This window comes from Scyliorhinus torazame, chromosome 11 (assembly GCF_047496885.1).
Source record: "Scyliorhinus torazame isolate Kashiwa2021f chromosome 11, sScyTor2.1, whole genome shotgun sequence".
Lineage (NCBI taxonomy): Eukaryota > Metazoa > Chordata > Chondrichthyes > Carcharhiniformes > Scyliorhinidae > Scyliorhinus > Scyliorhinus torazame.
The window spans coordinates 250257139-250278628 of NC_092717.1; the positions used below are offsets into that span (position 1 = coordinate 250257139).

At 53.4% G+C, this 21490-nt stretch overlaps 1 protein-coding gene across 1 annotated transcript in view; it reads left to right on the forward strand.

The window, feature by feature from the left end:
• faim2a (Fas apoptotic inhibitory molecule 2a) overlaps positions 1–21490 on the forward strand; it is a 255935-nt gene that overhangs the window by 131955 nt on the left and 102490 nt on the right. Inside the window, exon 8 of the mRNA XM_072468645.1 lies at positions 17996–18083. Coding sequence (XP_072324746.1) covers positions 17996–18083 — 88 coding nt within the window. The remainder of the gene's footprint in view (positions 1–17995; positions 18084–21490) is intronic.

Below are 21490 nucleotides of genomic sequence, written 5' to 3' on the forward strand. Positions count from 1 at the left end.
GACCCCCAATCACATTGTCGTGTATCTCCCGGACCCCAATCACATTGTCGTGTATCTCCCGGACCCCAATCACATTGTTGTGTATCTCTCAGACCCCCAATCACAGTGTTCTGTATCTCCCGGACCCCAATCACATTGTTGTGTATCTCTCAGACCCCCAATCACAGTGCTGTGTATGTCCCGGACCCCAATCACATTGTCGTGTATCTCTCAGACCCCCAATAACATTGTCGTGTATCTCCCGGACCCCCAATCACATTGTCGTGTATCTCTCAGACCCCCAATCACATTGTCGTGTATCTGCCGGACCCCAATCACATTGTCGTGTATCTCCCGGACCCCCAATCACATTGTCGTGTATCTCCCGGACCCCAATCACAGTGTCGTATATCTCACAGACCCCCAATCACATTGTCGTGTATCTCCCGGACCCCAATCACATTGTTGTGTATCTCTCAGACCCCCAATCACATTGTCGTGTATCTCTCAGACCCCGAATCACATTGTCGTGTATCTCCCGGACTCCAATCACATTGTCGTGTATCTCCCGGACCCACAATCACATTGTCGTGTATCTCCTGGAGCCCCCAATCACATTGTTGTGTATCTCCCGGACCCCAATCACATTGTCGTGTATCTCCTGGAGCCCCCAATCACATTGTCGTGAATCTCCCAGGCCCCAAATCACATTGTCGTGCATCTCCCGGACCCCAATCACATTGTTGTGTATCTCCCGGACCCCCAATCACATTGTCGTGTATCTACTGGACCCTGGTCACATTGTCGTGTATCTCCCGGACCCCCAATCACATTGTCGTGTATCTCACAGCCCCCAATCACATTGTCGTGAATCTCCCGGACCCCCAGTCACATTGTTGTGTATCTCCCAGACCCCCAATCACATTGTTGTGTAGCTCTCAGACCCCCAATCACATTGTCGTGTGACTCCCGGAACCCAAAACACATTGTCATGTATCTCCCCGACCCCCCAATCACATTGTCGTGTATCTCACAGACCCCCAATCACATTGTCGTGTATTTCCCAGACCCCCAATCACATTGTCGTGTATCTCCCGGACCCAATCACAGTGTCGTGTATCTCACAGACCCCCAATCACATTGTCGGATATCTCCCGGACCCCAATCACATTGTCGTGTATCTCCCGGACCCCCAATCACATTGTCGTGTATCTCTCAGACCCCCAATCACATTGTCGTGTATCTCTCAGGCCCCCAATCACATTGTCGTGTATCTCCCGGACCCCCAATCACATTGTTGTGTATCTCTCAGACCCCCAATCACATTGTCGTGTATCTCCCGGACCCCGGTCACATTGTCGTGTATCTCCCGGACCCCCAATCACATTGTCGTGAATCTCCCAGACCCCCAAACACATTGTCGTGTATCTCCCCGACCCCCAATCACATTGTTGTGTATCTCACAGACCCCCAATCACATTGTCGTGTATTTCCCAGACCCCCAATCACATTGTCGTGTATCTCACAGACCCCCAATCACATTGTCTGATATCTCCCGGACCCCAATCACATTGTCGTGTATCTCCCGGACCCCCAATCACATTGTCGTGTACCTTTCAGACCCCCAATCACATTGTCGTGTATCTCTCAGACCCCCAATCACATTGTCGTGTATCTCCCGGACCCCCAATCACATTGTTGTGTATCTCTCAGACCCCCAATCACATTGTCGTGTATCTCCCAGACCCGGTCACATTGTCGTGTATCTCCCGGACCCCGGTCACATTGTTGTGTTACTCCCAGACCCCCAATCACATTGTTGTGTATCTCCCGGACCCCCAAACACATCGTTGTGTATCTCCCAGACATCCAATCACATTGTTGTGTATCTCCCGGAACCCCAAACACATTGTCGTGTATCTCCCGGACCTCCAATCACATTGTTGTGTATCTCCCTGACCCCAATCACAGTGTTGTGTATCTCTCAGACCCCCAATCACATTGTCGTGTATCTCTCGGACCCCCAATCACATTGTCGTGTATCTCCCGGACCCCCAATCACATTGTCGTGTATCTCTCAGACCCCCAATCACATTGTTGTGTATCTTCCGGACCCCCAATCACAGTGTTGTGTATCTCTCAGACCCCCTATCACATTGTCGTGTATCTCCCGGACCCCCAATCACATTGTCGTGTATCTCCCGGACCCCCAATCACATTGTCGTGTATCTCTCAGACCCCCAATCACATTGTTGTGTATCTCACGGACCCCCAATCACATTGTCGTGTATCTACTGGACCCCCAATCACATTGTCGTGCATCTCCCGGACCCCAATCACATTGTTGTTTATCTCTCAGACCCCCAATCACAGTGTCGTGTATCTCTCAGACCCCCAATCACATTGTCGTGTATCTCCCGGACTCCAATCACATTGTCGTGTATCTCCCGGACCCCCAATCACATTGTCGTGAATCTCCCAGACCCCCAATCACATTGTCGTGTATCTCCTGGAGCCCCCAATCACATTATCGTGAATCTCCCAGACCCCCAATCACATTGTCGTGTATCTCTCAGACCCCCAATCACAGTGTCGTGTATCTCCCGGACCCCCAATCACATTGTCGTGTATCTCCTGGAGCCCCCAATCACATTATCGTGAATCTCCCAGACCCCCAATCGCATTGTCGTGTATCTCTCAGACCCCCAATCACAGTGTCGTGTATCTCCCGGACCCCCAATCACATTGTCGTGTATCTCCTGGAGCCCCCAATCACATTATCGTGAATCTCCCAGACCCCCAATCACATTGTTGTGTATCTCTCAGACCCCCAATCACATTGTTGTGTATCTCTCAGACCCCCAATCACATTGTTGTGAATCTCCCAGACCCCCAATCACATTGTTGTGTACCTCTCAGACCCCCAATCACATTGTCGTGTATCTCCCGGACCCCGGTCACATTGTCATGTATCTCCCGGAACCCCAATCACATTGTCGGATATCTCCCGGACCCCCAATCACATTGTTGTGTATCTCTCAGACCCCCAATCACATTGTCGTGTATCTCCCGGACCCCAATCACATTGTTGTGTATCTCTCAGACCTCCAATCACATTATCGTGCATCTCCCGAACCCCAATCACATTGTTGTGTATCTCCCGGACCCCCAATCACATTGTCGTGTATCTCCCGGACCCCCAATCACATTGTCGTGAATCTCCCAGACCCCCAATCACATTGTCGTGTATCTCTCAGACGCCCAATCACATTGTCGTGTATCTCACAGCCCCCAATCACATTGTCGTGAATCTCCCGGACCCCCAGTCACATTGTTATGTATCTCCCAGACCCCCAATCACATTGCCGTGTATCTCACAGACCCCCAATCACATTGTCGTGTATCTCCCGGACTCCAATCACATTGTCGTGTATCTCCCGGACCCACAATCACATTGTCGTGTATCTCCTGGAGCCCCCAATCACATTGTTGTGTATCTCCCGGACCCCAATCACATTGTCGTGTATCTCCTGGAGCCCCCAATCACATTGTCGTGAATCTCCCAGGCCCCAAATCACATTGTCGTGTACCTCTCAGACCCCCAATCACAGTGTCGTGTATCTCCCGGACCCCCAATCACATTGTTGTGAATCTCCCAGACCCCCAATCACATTGTTGTGTACCTCTCAGACCCCCAATCACATTGTCGTGTATCTCCCGGAACCCCAATCACATTGTTGTGTATCTCCCGGACCCCCAATCACATTGTCGTGTATCTCCCGGACCTAAATCACATTGTCCTGTATCTCCCGGACCCCCAATCACATTGTTGTGTACCTCTCAGACCCCCAATCACATTGTCCTGTATCTCCCGGACCTAAATCACATTGTTGTGTATCTCTATGACCCCCAATCACAGTGTAGTGTATCTCCCGGACCCCAATCACATTGTTGTGTACCTCTCAGACCCCCAATCACATTGTCCTGTATCTCCCGGACCTAAATCACATTGTTGTGTATCTCTATGACCCCCAATCACAGTGTAGTGTATCTCCCGGACCCCCAATCACATTGTTGTGTATCTCTCAGACCCCCAATCACATTGTCGTGCATCTCCCGGACCCCAGTCACTTTGTTGTGTATCTCCTGGACCCCCAATCACATTGTCGTGTATCTACTGGACCCCGGTCACATTGTCGTCTACCTCCCGGACCCCCAATCACATTGTCGTGAATCTCCCAGACCCCCAAACACATTGTCGTGTATCTCTCAGACGCCCAATCACATTGTCGTGTATCTCACAGCCCCCAATCACATTGTCGTGAATCTCCCGGAGCCCCAGTCACATTGTTGTGTATCTCCTAGACCCCAAATCACATTGTCGTGTATCTCACAGCCCCCAATCACATTGTCGTGAATCTCCCGGAACCCCAGTCACATTGCTGTGTATCTCCCGGACCCCAATCACAGTGTCGTGTATCTCACAGACCCCCAATCACATTGTTGTGTATCTCTCAGACCCCCAATCACAGTGTCGTGCATCTCTCAGACCCCCAATCACACTGTCGTGTATCTCCCGGACTCCAATCACATTGTCATGTATCTGCCGGACCCCCAATCAGATTGTTGTGTATCTCCCGGACCCCCAATCACATTGTTGTGTATCTCCCAGACCCCAATCACATTGTTGTGTATCTCTCAGATCCCCAATCACATTTTCGTGTATCTCCCGTCCCCCAATCACATTGTCGTGTATCTCTCAGACCCCCAATCACATTGTCGTGTATCTCCCGGACCCAAATCACAGTGTCGTGTACCTCACAGACCCCAATCACAGTGTCGTGTATCTCCCGGACCCCTAAACACATCGTCGTGTATCTCCCGGACCCTCAATCACATTGTCGTGTACCTCCCGGACCCCAATAACAGTGTTGTGTATCTCTCAGACCCCCAATCACATTGTCGTGTATCTCCCGGACCCCAATCACAGTGTCGTGTATCTCACAGACCCCCAATCACATTGTTGCGTATCTCTCAGACCCCCAATAACATTGTTGTGTATCTCCCGGACCCCCAATCACATTGTCGTGTATCTCCCGGACCCCGGTCACATTGTTGTGTATCTCCCAGACCCCCAATCACATTGTTGTGTATCTCCCGGACCCCCAAACACATCGTTGTGTATCTCCCAGACATCCAATCACATCGTTGTGTATCTCTCAGACCCCCAATCACATTGTCGTGCTTCTCCCGGACCCCAGTCACTTTGTTGTGTATCTCCTGGACTCCCAATCACATTGTCGTTTATCTACTGGACCCCGGTCACATTGTCGTGTACCTCCTGGACCCCCAATCACATAGTCGTGAATCTCCCAGACCCCAAACACATTGTCGTGTATCTCCTGGACCCCCAATCACATAGTCGTGAATCTCCCAGACCCCAATCACATTGTCGTGTATCTCACAGCCCCCAATCACATTGTCGTGTATCACCCGGACCCCCAATCACATTGTCGTGAATCTCCCGGAGCCCCAGTCACATTGTTGTGTATCTCCTAGACCCCAAATCACATTGTCGTGTATCTCACAGCCCCCAATCACAATGTCGTGAATCTCCCGGAGCCCCAGTCACATTGCTGTGTATCTCCCGGACCCCAATCACAGTGTCGTGTATCTCACAGACCCCCAATCACATTGTCGTGTATCTCCCGGACCCCAATCACATTGTTGTGTATCTCTCAGACCCCCAATCACAGTGTCGTGCATCTCTCAGACCCCCAATCACACTGTCGTGTATCTCCCGGACTCCAATCACATTGTCATGTATCTGCCGGACCCCCAATCACATTGTTGTGTATCTCCCGGACCCCCAATCACATTGTTGTGTATCTCCCGGATCCCAATCACATTGTCGTGTATCTCCCGGACCCCAATCACATTGTTGTGTATCTCTCAGATCCCCAATCACATTTTCGTGTATCTCCCGGACCCCCAATCACATTGTCGTGTATCTCTCAGACCCCCAATCACATTGTCGTGTATCTCCCGGACCCAAATCACAATGTCGTGTACCTCACAGACCCCAATCACAGTGTCGTGTACCTCCCGGACCCCAAAACACATCGTCGTATATCTCCCGGACCCCCAATCACATTGTCGTGTACCTCCCGGACCCCAATAACAGTGTTGTGTATCTCTCAGACCCCCAATCACATTGTCGTGTATCTCTCGGACCCCAATCACAGTGTCGTGTATCTCACAGACCCCCAATCACATTGTTGCGTATCTCTCAGACCCCCAATAACATTGTTGTGTATCTCCCGGACCCCCAATCACATTGTCGTGTATCTCCCGGACCCCGGTCACATTGTTGTGTATCTCCCAGACCCCCAATCACATTGTTGTGTATCTCCCGGACCCCCAAACACATCGTTGTGTATCTCCCAGACATCCAATCACATTGTTGTGTATCTCCCGGAACCCAAACACATTGTCGTGTATCTCCCGGACCCCCAATCACATTGTCGTGTATCTCCCGGACCCCAATCACAGTGTTGTGTATCTCTCGGACCCCCAATCACATTGTTGTGTATCTCCCTGACCCCAATCACATTGTTGTGTATCTCTCAGACCCCCAATCACATTGTCGTGTATCTCCCGGACCCCCAATCACATTGTCGTGTATCTCCCGGACCCCCAATCACATTGTCGTGTATCTCTCAGACCCCCAATCACATTGTTGTGTATCTCACGGACCCCCAATCACATTGTCGTGTATCTCCTGGACCCCCAATCACATTGTCGTGCATCTCCCGGACGCCAATCACATTGTTGTTTATCTCTCAGACCCCCAATCACAGTGTCGTGTATCTCTCAGACCCCCAATCACATTGTCGTGTATCTCCCGGACTCCAATCACATTGTCGTGTATCTCTCGGACCCCCAATCACATTGTCGTGTATCTCTCAGACCCCCAATCACAGTGTCGTGTATCTCCCGGACCCCCAATCACATTGTCGTGTATCTCCTGGAGCCCCCAATCACATTATCGTGAATCTCCCAGACCCCCAATCACATTGTCGTGTATCTCCCGGACCCCAATCACATTGTTGTGTACCTCTCAGACCCCCAATCACATTGTCATGTATCTCCCGGAACCCCAATCACATTGTCGTGTATCTCTCAGACCCCCAATCACATTGTCGTGTATCTCTCAGACCCCCAATCACATTGTCGTGTATCTCCCGGACCCCAATCACATTGTTGTGTATCTCTCAGACCCCCAATCACATTATCGTGCATCTCCCGAACCCCAATCACATTGTTGTGTATCTCCCGGACCCCCAATCACATTGTCGTGTATCTCCCGGACCCCCAATCACATTGTCGTGAATCTCCCAGACCCCCAAACACATTGTCGTGTATCTCCCCGACCCCCAAACACATTGTTGTGAATCTCCCAGACCCCCAATCACATTGTCGTGAATCTCCCGGACCCCAATCACATTGTTGTGTATCTCCCAGACCCCCAATCACAGTGTTGTGTATCTCCGAGACCCCGAATCACATTGTCGTTTATCTCCCGGACCCCAATCACATTGTCGTGTATCTCTCAGACCCCCAATCACAGTGTCGTGTATCTCCCGGACCCCCAATCACATTGTCGTGTATCTCCTGGAGCCCCCAATCACATTATCGTGAATCTCCCAGACCCCCAATCACATTGTCGTGTATCTCCCGGACCCCAATCACATTGTCGTGTATCTCCCGGACCCCAATCACATTGTTGTGTATCTCTCAGACCCCCAATCACATTGTCGTGTATCTCCCGGACCTCCAATCACATTGTCGTGTATCTCCCGGACCCCCAATCACATTGTCGTGTATCTCCCGGACCCCAATCACATTGTTGTGTATCTCTCAGACCCCCAATCACATTATCGTGCATCTCCCGAACCCCAATCACATTGTTGTGTATCTCCCGGACCCCCAATCACATTGTCGTGTATCTCCCGGACCCCCAATCACATTGTCGTGAATCTCCCAGACCCCCAAACACATTGTCGTGTATCTCTCAGACGCCCAATCACATTGTCGTGTATCTCCCAGACCCCCAAACACATTGTCGTGTATCTCACAGCCCCCAATCACATTGTCGTGAATCTCCCAGACCCCCAATCACATTGCCGTGTATCTCACAGACCCCCAATCACATTGTCGTGTATCTCCCGGACCCCCAATCACATTGTCGTGTATCTCTCAGACCCCCAATCACATTGTCGTGTATCTCCCAGACCCCCAGTCACATTATCGTGTATCTCCCGGACCCCCAACCATATTGTCGTGTATCTCCCGGACCCCAATCACATTGTCGTGTATCTCTCAGACCCCCAATCACATTGTCGTGAATCTCCTGGACCCACAATCACATTGTCGTGTATCTCCCGGACCCCCAATCACTTTGTCGTGTATCTCTCAGACCCCCAATCACAGTGTCGTGTATCTACCGGACCCCCAATCACAGTGTCGTGTATCTCCCGGACCCCCAGTCACATTGTTGTGTATCTCCCAGACCCCCAATCACATTGTTGTGTATCTCCCAGACCCCCAATCACAGTGTTGTGTATCTCCGAGACCCCGAATCACATTGTCGTTTATCTCCCGGACCCCAATCACATTGTCGTGTATCTCTCAGACCCCCCAATCACATTGTCGTGTATCTCCCGGACCCCCAATCACATTGTCGTGTATCTCACAGACCCCCAATCACATTGTTGTGTATCTCCCGGACCCCCAATCACATTGTCGTGTATCTCTCAGACCCCCCAATCATATTGTTGTGTATCTCACAGACCCCCAATCACATTGTCGTGTATCTCACAGACCCCCAATCACATTGTCGTGTATCTCACAGACCCCCAATCACATTGTCGTGTATCTCACAGACCCCCAATCACATTGTTGTGTATCTCCCGGACCCCCAATCACATTGTCGTGTATCTCACAGACCCCCAATCACATTGTCGTGTATCTCCCGGACCCCCAATCACATTGTTGTCTATCTCTCAGGCCCCCAATCACATTGTCGTGTATCTCCCGGACCCCCAATCATATTGTCGTGTACCTCTCATACCCCCAAACACATTGTCGTGTATCTCCCGGACCCCAATCACATTGTTGTGTATCTCCCGGACCCCAATCACATTGTTGTGTATCTCCCGGACCCCAATCACATTGTCGTGTATCTTCCGGACCCCCAATCACATTGTCGTGTATCACCCGGACCCCAATCACATTGTCGTGTATCTCTCAGACCCCCAATCACATTGTCGTGTATCTCTCAGACCCCCAATCACATTGTCGTGTATCTCTCAGACCCCAATCACATTGTCGTTTATCTCTCAGGCCCCCAATCACGTTGTCGTGTATCTCCCGGACCCCCAATCACATTGTTGTGTATCTCCCGGACCCCAATCACATTGTCGTGTATCTCCCGGACCCCCAATCACATTGTCGTGTATCACCCGGACCCCAATCACATTGTCGTGTATCTCCTGGACCTCGGGCAGTGCTGACCAGCTGGTGTGGCACTGGACAACGCTGACCTCTTGTTGTGGCACTGGACAGTGCTGACCTCTTGGTGTGGCTCTGCACAATGCTGACCAGCTGGTGTGGCTCTGGACAGTGCTGATCAGCTGGTGTGGCACTGGACAGTGCTGACCTCTTGGTGTGGCTCTGGACAGTGCTGACCTCTTGGTGTGGCACTGGACAATACTGACCAGCTGGTGTGGCTCTGCACCATGCTGACCAGCTGGTGTGGCACTGGACAATACTGACCAGCTGGTGTGGCTCTGCACAATGCTGACCAGCTGGTGAGACACTGGACAGTGCTGACCTCTTGGTGTGGCACTGGACAGTGCTGACCAGCTGGTGTGGCACTGGACAATACTGACCAGCTGGTGTGGCTCTGGACAATACTGACCAGCTGGTGTGGCTCTGGACAGTGCTGACCTCTTGGTGTGGCTCTGGACAGTGCTGACCTCTTGGTGTGACACTGGACAGTGCTGACCTCTTGGTGTGACACTGGACAGTGCTGACCAGCTGGTGTGGCTCTGGACAACGCTGACCAGCCAGTGTGGCTCTGGGCAGTGCTGACCAGCTGGTGTGGCTCTGGACAGTGCTGACCTCTTGGTGTGGCACTGGACAGTGCTGACCTCTTGGTGTGGCTCTGGACAGTGCTGACCTCTTGGTGTGGCACTGGACAGTCCTGACCAGCTGGTGTGGCTCTGGACAGTGCTGACCTCTTGGTGTGGCTCTGGACAGTGCTGACCTCTTGGTGTGGCTCTGGACAGTGCTGACCTCTTGGTGTGGCTCTGGACAGTGCTGACCTCTTGGTGTGGCACTGGACAGTGCTGACCAGCTGGTGTGGCACTGGACAGTGCTGACCTCGTAGTGTGGCTCTGGACAGCGCTGACCTCTTGGTGTGGCACTGGACAGTCCTGACCAGCTGGTGTGGCACTGGACAATACTGACCAGCTGGTGTGGCACTGGACAATGCTGACCAGCTGGTGTGGCACTGGACAGTGCTGACCTCTTGGTGTGGCTCTGGACAGTGCTGATCAGCTGGTGTGGCACTGGACAATACTGACCAGCTGGTTTGGCACTGGACAGTGCTGACCAGCTGGTGTGGCACTGGACAGTGCTGACCAGCTGGTGTGGCACTGGACAATACTGACCAGCTGGTGTGGCTCTGCACAATGCTGACCAGCTGGTGTGGCACTGGACAATACTGACCAGCTGGTGTGGCTCTGGACAGTGCTGACCTCTTGGTGTGGCTCTGGACAGTGCTGACCTCTTGGTGTGACACTGGACAGTGCTGACCAGCTGGTGTGGCACTGGACAGTGCTGACCTCTTGGTGTGGCTCTGGACAGCGTTGACCAGCCGGTGTGGCACTGGACAGTGCTGACCTCTTGGTGTGGCTCTGGACAGCGTTGACCAGCCGGTGTGGCACTGGACAACGCTGACCAGCTGGTGTGGCTCTGGGCAGTGCTGACCAGCTGGTGTGGCTCTGGACAGTGCTGACCTCTTGGTGTGGCTCTGGACAGTGCTGACCTCTTGGTGTGGCTCTGGACAGTGCTGACCTCTTGGTGTGGCACTGGACAGTCCTGACCAGCTGGTGTGGCTCTGGACAGCGCTGACCTCTTGGTGTGGCACTGGACAGTGCTGACCAGCTGGTGTGGCACTGGACAGTCCTGACCAGCTGGTGTGGCTCTGGACAGTGCTGACCAGCTGGTGTGGCTCTGGACAGTGCTGACCAGCTGGTGTGGCACTGGACAGTGCTGACCTCGTAGTGTGGCTCTGGACAGCGCTGACCTCTTGGTGTGGCACTGGACAGTCCTGACCAGCTGGTGTGGCACTGGACAGTGCTGACCTCTTGGTGTGGCTCTGGACAGCGTTGACCAGCCGGTGTGGCACTGGACAGTGCTGACCAACTGGTGTGGCACTGGACAGTGCTGACCAACTGGTGTGGCACTGGACAGTGCTGACCTCTTGGTGTGGACTGGACAGTGCTGACCTCTTGGTGTGGCACTGGACAGCGCTGACCTCTTGGTGTGGCACTGGACAGTCCTGACCAGCTGGTGTGGCACTGGACAGTGCTGACCTCTTGGTGTGGCTCTGGACAGCGCTGACCAGCCGGTGTGGCACTGGACAGTGCTGACCAACTGGTGTGGCACTGGACAGTGCTGACCTCTTGGTGTGGCACTGGACAGTCCTGACCAGCTGGTGTGGCTCAGGACAGTGCTGACCAGCTGGTGTGGCTCAGGACAGTGCTGACCAGCTGGTGTGGCACTGGACAGTGCTGACCAGCTGGTGTGGCACTGGACAGTGCTGACCAGCTGGTGTGGCACTGGACAGTGCTGACCAACTGGTGTGACACTGGACAGTGCTGACCAGCTGGTGTGACACTGGACAGTGCTGACCAGCTGGTGTGGCACTGGACAGTGCTGACCAGCCGGTGTGGCACTGGACAGTGCTGACCAACTGGTGTGGCACTGGACAGTGCTGACCAACTGGTGTGGCACTGGACAGTGCTGACCAGCCGGTGTGGCACTGGACAGTGCTGACCAGCTGGTGTGACACTGGGCAGTGCTGACCAGCTGGTGTGGCACTGGACAGCGCTGACCAGCTGGTGTGGCACTGGACAGTGCTGACCAGCTGGTGTGGCTCTGGACAGTGCTGAACTCTTGGTGTGGCTCTGGACAGTGCTGACCAGCTGGTGTGGCTCTGGACAACGCTGACCAGCTGGTGTGGCTCTGGACAGTGCTGACCTGTTGGGTTTGGCACTGGACAGTGCTGACCTCTTGGTGTGGCACTGGACAGTGCTGACCAGCTGGTGTGGCTCTGGACAGTGCTGAACTCTTGGTGTGGCTCTGGACAGTGCTGACCAGCTGGTGTGGCTCTGGACAACGCTGACCAGCTGGTGTGGCTCTGGACAGTGCTGACCTGTTGGGTTTGGCACTGGACAGTGCTGACCTCTTGGTGTGGCACTGGACAGCGCTGACCTGTTGGTGTGGCTCTGGACAGTGCTGACCTCTTGGTGTGGCTCTGGACAGTGCTGACCTCTTGGTGTGGCTCTGGACAGTGCTGACCTCTTGGTGTGGCTCTGGACAGTGCTGACCTCTTGGTGTGGCACTGGACAGTGCTGACCTCTTGGTGTGACAATGGACAGTGCTGACCAGCTGGTGTGGCTCTGGACAGTGCTGACCTCTTGGTGTGGCTCTGGACAGTGCTGACCTCTTGGTGTGGCTCTGGACAGTGCTGACCTCTTGGTGTGGCTCTGGACAGTGCTGACCTCTTGGTGTGGCACTGGACAGTGCTGACCTCTTGGTGTGGCTCTGGACAGTGCTGACCAGCTGGTGTGGCTCTGGACAGTGCTGACCTCTTGGTGTGGCTCTGGACAATGCTGACCTCTTGGTGTGGCACTGGACAACGCTGACCACCTGTGTGGCTCTGGACAGTGCTGACCAGCTGGTGTGGCACTGGACAGTGCTGACCTCTTGGTGTGGCTCTGGACAGTGTGGACCAGCTGGTGTGGCACTGGACAGTGCTGACCAGCTGGTGTGGCTCTGGACAGTGCTGACCTCTTGGTGTGGCTCTGGACAGTGCTGACCTCTTGGTGTGTCTCTGGACAGTGCTGATCTCTTGGTGTGGCTCTGGACAGTGCTGACCAGCTGGTGTGGCACTGGACAGTGTGGACCAGCTGGTGTGGCACTGGACAACACTGACCAGCTGGTGTGGCACTGGACAATGCTGACCAGCTGGTGTGGCACAGGGCAGTGCTGACCAGCTGGTGTGGCACTGGACAGTGCTGACCTCTTGGTGTGGCTCTGGACAGTGCTGACCTCTTGGTGTGCCACTGGACAACGCTGACCACCTGGTGTGGCTCTGGACAGTGCTGACCAGCTGGTGTGGCACTGGACAGTGCTGACCTCTTGGTGTGGCTCTGGACAGTGCTGACCAGCTGGTGTGGCACTGGACAGTGCTGACCTCTTGGTGTGGCTCTGGACAGTGCTGACCTCTTGGTGTGGCACTGGACAACGCTGACCACCTGGTGTGGCTCTGGACAGTGCTGACCAGCTGGTGTGGCACTGGACAACGCTGCCCAGCTGGTGTGGCTCTGGACAGTGCTGACCAGCTCATGTGGCACTGGACAGTGCTGACCAGCTGGTGTGGCACTGGACAGTGTGGACCAGCTGGTGTGGCACTGGACAACACTGACCAGCTGGTGTGGCTCTGGACAGTGCTGACCAGCTGGTGTGGCACTGTACAGTGTGGACCAGCTGGTGTGGCACTGGACAACACTGACCAGCTGGTGTGGCACTGGACAATGCTGACCAGCTGGTGTGGCACTGGACAGTGCTGACCAGCTGGTGTGACACTGGACAGTGCTGACCAGCTGGTGTGACACTGGACAGTGCTGACCAGCTGGTGTGACACTGGACAGTGCTGACCAGCTGGTGTGACACTGGACAGTGCTGACCAGCTGGTGTGGCACTGGACAGTGCTGACCAGCTGGTGTGACACTGGACAGTGCTGACCAGCTGGTGTGACACTGGACAGTGCTGACCAGCTGGTGTGACACTGGACAGTGCTGACCAGCTGGTGTGACACTGGACAGTGCTGACCAGCTGGTGTGACACTGGACAGTGCTGACCAGCTGGTGTGGCTCTGGACAGTGCTGACCAGCTGGTGTGACACTGGACAGCGCTGACCAGCTGGTGTGACACTGGACAGTGCTGATCACAATGTGTTGACTGGTTGATGATTCTGTTCCTGCCCAATGATTTTCCTACCCACCCTGAACACACACACACATCTTATTTTTGTTAAAAACATTACATTTGTACAAGGCCAAACGGTACAAACACTAATTTTGCGTTGGAGAAACAGGGTACCCTCCCCTCTGTATCAATGTACGAGGAGGGAGGGTAGGATATTCTGATTATTGAACCAGTTCTGTTGCACAAAAAACAAACGGTACAAACACTAAACTTTGCGCTGGAGATACCAGATACCCTATGTCTCTGTCCCAATAGACAGGGAAGGAAGGGGAGGAGGGAAGGGGGGTGGTGGGGAGGGTCTGGAAAGGAAGGTCGCGGGAGGGACTGGAAAGGAGGGTCGGGGGAGGGACTGGAAAGGAGGGTCGGGGGATGGACTGGAAAGGAGGGTGGTGGGGAGGGACTAGAAAGGAGGGTGGGGGGAGGGACTGGAAAGGAGGGTGGGGGGAGGGACTGGAAAGGAGGGTGGGGGAGGGACTGGAAAGGAAGGTGGTGGGGAGGGACTAGAAAGGAGGGTGGTGGGGAGGGACTAGAAAGGAGGGTGGTGGGGAGGGACTGGAAAGGAGGGTGGGGGGGAGGGACTGGAAAGGAGGGTCGGGGGATGGACTGGAAAGGAGGGTGGGGGGAGGGACTGGAAAGGAGGGTGGTGGGGAGGGACTGGAAAGGAGGGTGGGGGGGAGGGACTGGAAAGGAGGGTGGGGGGAGGGACTGGAAAGGAGGGTGGGGGGGAGGGACTGGAAAGGAGGGTGGGGGGAGGGACTGGAAAGGAGGGTGGTGGGGGGGGGACTGGAAAGGAGGGTGGTGGGGGGGGACTGGAAAGGAAGGTGGTGGGGAGGGACTGGAAAGGAGGGTGGGGGGGAGGGACTGGAAAGGAGGGTGGGGGGGAGGGACTGGAAAGGAGGGTGGTGGGGAGGGACTAGAAAGGAGGGTGGGGGAGGGACTGGAAAGGAGGGTGGGGGGGAGGGACTGGAAAGGAAGGTGGTGGGGAGGGACTGGAAAGGAGGGTGGTGGGGGGGGACTGGAAAGGAGGGTGGTGGGGAGGGACTGGAAAGGAGGGTGGTGGGGGGGGACTGGAAAGGAGGGTGGTGGGGAGGGACTAGAAAGGAGGGTGGTGGGGAGGGACTGGAAAGGAGGGTGGGGGGGAGGGACTGGAAAGGAGGGTGGGGGGGAGGGACTGGAAAGGAGGGTGGTGGGGAGGGACTGGAAAGGAGGGTGGTGGGGGGGGACTGGAAAGGAGGGTGGTGGGGAGGGACTAGAAAGGAGGGTGGTGGGGAGGGACTGGAAAGGAGGGTGGGGGGGAGGGACTGGAAAGGAGGGTGGGGGAGGGTCTGGAAAGGAAGGTGGTGGGGAGGGACTGGAAAGGAGGGTGGGGGGGAGGGACTGGAAAGGAGGGTGGTGGGGAGGGACTGGAAAGGAGGGTGGTGGGGAGGGACTGGAAAGGAGGGTGGGGGAGGGTCTGGAAAGGAGGGTGGGGGAGGGACTGGAAAGGAAGGTGGTGGGCAGAGGGCTGGCCAATAGGGCCCTGCCTAAACTATCTATGGAGGCAGAAAATTAAAAGAACCTTCAATTATGATGTGCCCGATTCCAGCACACACACATGTTCATATTTTTATTTTTATTACACACACACATGTTAGAAATGGGCTAAGAGACATTCCAATTACATGTCAAATTGATGTTAAGTATCCAATAATTGACACTGGTATGTAAAGGGGTTACAGCTGGAACTTGTGGTGGTGATAAAGTTTTGTGGAGTGTGTTCAAGAAAAATAAAGGTGTTTGGCAAAGGAACAGAACTCCTGACTCTACTCAACAGCAGCGAGAAGCTAACAACACACACCCATATAAATGATCAAGTAGTGATCTAATTGAGATGTTTAAGATGATTAAAGGAATTAATAAGGTAAACATGCAGAAATATTGTAAGATAAGTGGGCATAATCTCAGAATTGGTTCAGTGGTGATGTCAGGAAAAACGTTTCACACAAAGTCAGTGGAAATCTGGAGCTTCTCCCCCAAAAAGCTGCCGAAGCTGGGGTTCGAAGGGAAATTAATGGGTGGTTGGATAAGGGGATTATGGGAACAAGGTGGGTAAGTGTAGTTAAGGTACAGCAGATGAGCCATGATCTAACTGAATGGTGGAACAGACAGGATCTGTTTTGGGGCCACTGCTGTTTGTCATTTTTATAAATGACCTGGAGGAGGGCGTAGAAGGATGGGTGAGTAAATTTGCAGATGACACTAAAGTCGGTGGAGTTGTGGACAGTGCGGAAGGATGTTACAAGTTACAGAGGGACATAGATAAGCTGCAGCGCTGGGCTGAGAGATGGCAACTGAAGTTTAATGCAGAAAAGTGTGAGGTGATTCATTTTGGAAGGAATAACAGGAAGACAGAGTACTGGGCTAATGGTAAGATTCTTGGCAGTATGGATGAGCAGAGAGATCTCGGTGTCCATGTACATAGATCCCTGAAAGTTGCCACCCAGGTTGAGAGGGTTGTTAAGGAGGCGTACGGTGTGTTAGCTTTTATTGGTAGAGGGATTGAGTTTAGGAGCCATGAGGTCATGTTGCAGCTATACAACACTCTGGTGCGGCCGCATTTGGAGTATTGCGTGCAATTCTGGTCGCCGCATTATAGGAAGGATGTGGAAGCATTGGAAAGGGTGCAGAGGAGATTTACCAGAATGTTGCCTGGTGTGGAGGGAAGATCTTATGAGGAAAGGCTGAGGGACTTGAGGCTGTTTTCGCTAGAGAGAAGAAGGTTAAGAGGTGACTTAATTGAGGCATACAAGATGATCAGAGGATTGGATAGGGTGGACAGTGGGAGCCTTTTTCCTCGGATGGTGAGGTCTAGCATGAGGGGACATACCTTTAAATTGAGGGAGATAGATATAAGACAGATGTCAGAGGTAGGTTCTTTACTCAGAGAGTAGTAAGGGCGTGGAATGCCCTGCCTGCAACAGTAGTGGACTCGCCAACACTAAGGACATTCAAATGGTCATTGGATAGACATATGGACAATAAGGGAATAGTGTAGCTGGGCTTTAGAGTGGTTTCACAGGTCGGCGCAACATCGAGGGCCGAAGGGCCTGTACTGCGCTGTAATGTTCTATGACTCACATGGCCTCTTATTGCTAGTCCAGAGCAGGGCAGCACGGTAGCACAGTGGATAGCACTGTGGCTTCACAGCGCCAGGGTCACAGGTTCGATTCCCCGCTGGGTCACTGTCTGTGCGGAGTCTGCACGTTCTCCCCGTGTGTGCGTGGGTTTCCTCCGGGTGCTCCGGTTTCCTCCCACAGTCCAAAGACGTGCAGATTAAGTGGATTGGCCATGATAAATTGCCCATAGTGTCCAAAAATGTTAGGAGGGGTTATTGGGTTACGGGGATAGGGTAGAAGTGAGGGATAAGTGGGTCGGAGCAGACTCGATGGGCCGAATGGCCTCCTTCTGCACTGTATGTTCTATGTTCCAAGGAACATTGTGCTGTGTCACACTGTCAGCATGCTTTGCAGAGGGAGGCATTGAGAGAGGTCTGTAAAAGTCAGTTTAATATCTCCACAATTTAAGAGACTGGTTTGGGGCAAGGAGACTAATTTTGATGTCTGACTGTCACGATTTAGTGTTAATCTGGGTCTACTTTACTCGCATGTCTTCACTCATCTGTTCCTCCTTCTAGTTATCATGATACAAAGAGTGTGATGATCTGCATTGGCATCACTGCCCTGGTCTGCCTCGCAGTCAGCATCTTCTCCTTCCAAACAAAGGTATGTTCAATTTATTCCTGGGCTGTGGGACTCGCAGCAAAGGCTGCCATTTGTTGCCTATCCCCAATTGTCTTGGGTTGAAAGACTTGCCAAGGGTCAATTCATACAGGTACTATGATCTTAGAATCATAGAATGAGTACTGAGGGAGTGCTGCACTGTCAGAGGGTCAGTGCTGAGGGAGTGCTGCACTGTCAGAGGGTCAGTACTGAGTGAGTGCTGCACTGTCAGAGGTTCAGTACTGAGGGAGTGCTGCACTGTCAGAGGGTCAGTGCTGAGGGAGTGCTGCACTGTCAGAGGGTCAGTACTGAGGGAGTGCCGCACTGTCAGAGGGTCAGTACTGAGGGAGTGCTGCACTGTCAGAGGGTCAGTACTGAGGGAGTGCTGCACTGTCAGAGGGTCAGTGCTGAGGGAGCACCGCACTGTCAGAGGGTCAGTACTGAGGGAGTGCTGCACTGTCAGAGGGTCAGTGCTGAGGGAGCACCGCACTGTCAGAGGGTCAGTACTGAGTGAGTGCTGCACTGTCAGAGGGTCAGTGCTGAGGGAGTGCTGCACTGTCAGAGGGTCAGTACTGAGTGAGTGCTGCACTGTCAGAGGTTCAGTACTGAGGGAGTGCTGCACTGTCAGAGGTTCAGTACTGCGGGAGTGCTGCACTGTCAGAGGGTCAGTGCTGAGGGAGTGCTGCACTGTCAGAGGGTCAGTACTGAGTGAGTGCTGCACTGTCAGAGGTTCAGTGCTGAGGGAGTGCTGCACTGTCAGAGGGTCAGTGCTGAGGGAGTGCTGCACTGTCAGAGGGTCAGTACTGAGGGAGTGCCGCACTGTCAGAGGGTCAGTACTGAGGGAGTGCTGCACTGTCAGAGGGTCAGTACTGCGGGAGTGCTGCACTGTCAGAGGGTCAGTGCTGAGGGAGCACCGCACTGTCAGAGGGTCAGTACTGAGGGAGTGCTGCACTGTCAGAGGGTCAGTGCTGAGGGAGCACCGCACTGTCAGAGGGTCAGTACTGAGGGAGTGCTGCACTGTCAGAGGGTCAGTATTGAGGGAGTGCCGCACTGTCAGAGGGTCAGTACTGAGGGATTGCTGCACAGTCAGAGGTTCAGTACTGAGGGAGTGCTGCACTGTCAGAGGGTCAGTGCTGAGGGAGCACCGCACTGTCAGAGGGTCAGTACTGAGTGAGTGCTGCACTGTCAGAGGGTCAGTACTGAGGGAGTGATGCATTGTGAGAGGGTCAGTACTGAGGGAGTGCTGCACTGTCAGAGGGTCAGTACTGAGGGAGTGCCGCACTGTCAGAGGGTCAGTACTGAGTGAGTGCTGCACTGTCAGAGGGTCAGTACTGAGGGAGTGCCGCACTGTCAGAGGGTCAGTACTGAGGGAGTGCTGCACTGTCAGAGGGTCAGTACTGAGGGAGTGCCGGACTGTCAGAGGGTCAGTACTGAGGGAGTGCTGCACTGTCGGAGGGTCAGTACTGAGGGAGTGCTGCACTGTCAGAGGGTCAGTACTGAGTGAGTGCTGCACTGTCAGAGGGTCAGTGCTGAGGGAGTGCCGCACTGTCAGAGGGTCAGTACTGAGGGAGTGCTGCACTGTCACAGGGTCAGTACTGAGGGAGTGCCGCACTGTCAGAGGGTCAGTACTGAGGGAGTGCTGCACTGTCAGAGGGTCAGTACTGAGGGTGTGCCGCACTGTCAGAGGGTCAGTACTGAGGGAGTGGCGCACTGTCAGAGGGTCAGTACTGAGGGAGTGCTGCACTGTTAGAGGGTCAGTACTGAGGGAGTGCCGCACTGTCAGAGGGTCAGTACTGTGGGAGTGCTGCACTGTCAGAGGGTCAGTGCTGAGGGAGTGCCGCACTGTCAGAGGGTCAGTACTGAGGGAGTGCTGCACTGTTAGAGGGTCAGTACTGAGGGAGTGCCGCACTGTCAGAGGGTCAGTACTGAGGGAATACTGCACTGTCAGAGGGTCAGTACTGAGGGAGTGCTGCACTGTCAGAGGGTCTGTATTGAGGGAGTGCTGCACTGTAGTGGAGGCCCTTTCTACCCTCTCAGCTCTTAAGTATTTCATTCTACCACTGTCTTGTTCAACATTCCTCCCTGAATCAGAATAACCAGAACACATGAACATAGAACATAGAAGAATACAGCACAGAACAGGCCCTTCGGCCCACGATGTTGTGCCGAACCTTTGTCCTAGATTAATCATAGATTAACATTGAATTTACAGTGCAGAAGGAGGCCATTCGGCCCTTTGAGTCTGCACCGGCTCTTGGAAAGAGCACCCTACCCAAACTCAACACTTCCACCCAACACCAAGGGCAATTTGGACATTAAGGGCAATTTATCATTGGCCAATTCACCTAACCCGCACATCTTTGGACTGTGGGAGGAAACCGGAGCACCCGGAGGAAACCCACGCAGACACGTGGAGGACGTGCAGACTCCGCACAGACAGTGACCCAAGCCGGAATCGAACCTGGGACCCTGGAGCTGTGAAGCAATTGTGCTATCCACAATGCTACCGTGCTGCCCTTGAGAACAAATATATCTACACTATCATTTTACTGTAATCCATATACCTATCCAATAGCTGCTTGAAGGTCCCTAATGTTTCCGACTCAACTACTTCCACAGGCAGTGCATTCCATGCCCCCACTACTCTCTGGGTAAAGAACTTACCTCTGATATCCCTCCTATATCTTCCACCTTTCACCTTAAATTTATGTCCCCTTGTAATGGTTTGTTCCACCCGGAGAAAAAGTCTCTGACTGTCTACTCTATCTATTCCCCTGATCATCTTATAAACCTCTATCAAGTCGCCCCTCATCCTTCTCCGTTCTAATGAGAAAAGGCCTAGCACCCTCAACCTTTCCTCGTAAGACCTACTCTCCATTCCAGGCAACATCCTGGTAAATCTTCTTTGCACCTTTTCCAAAGCTTCCACATCCTTCCTAAAATGAGGCGACCAGAACTGTACACAGTACTCCAAATGTGGCCTTACCAAAGTTTTGTACAGCTGCATCATCACCTCACGGCTCTTAAATTCAATCCCTCTGTTAATGAACGCGAGCACACCATAGGCCTTATTCACAGCTCTATCCACTTGAGTGGCAACTTTCAAAGATGTATGAACATAGACCCCAAGATCTCTCTGCTCCTCCACATTGCCAAGAACTCTACCGTTAACCCTGTATTCCGCATTCATATTTGTCCTTCCAAAATGGACAACCTCACACTTTTCAGGGTTAAACTCCATCTGCCACTTCTCAGCCCAGCTCTGCATCCTATCTATGTCTCTTTGCAGCCGACAACAGCCCTCCTTACTATCCTCAACTCCACCAATCTTCGTATCGTCTGCAAATTTACTGACCCACCCTTCAACTCCCTCATCCAAGTCATTAATGAAAATCACAAACAGCAGAGGA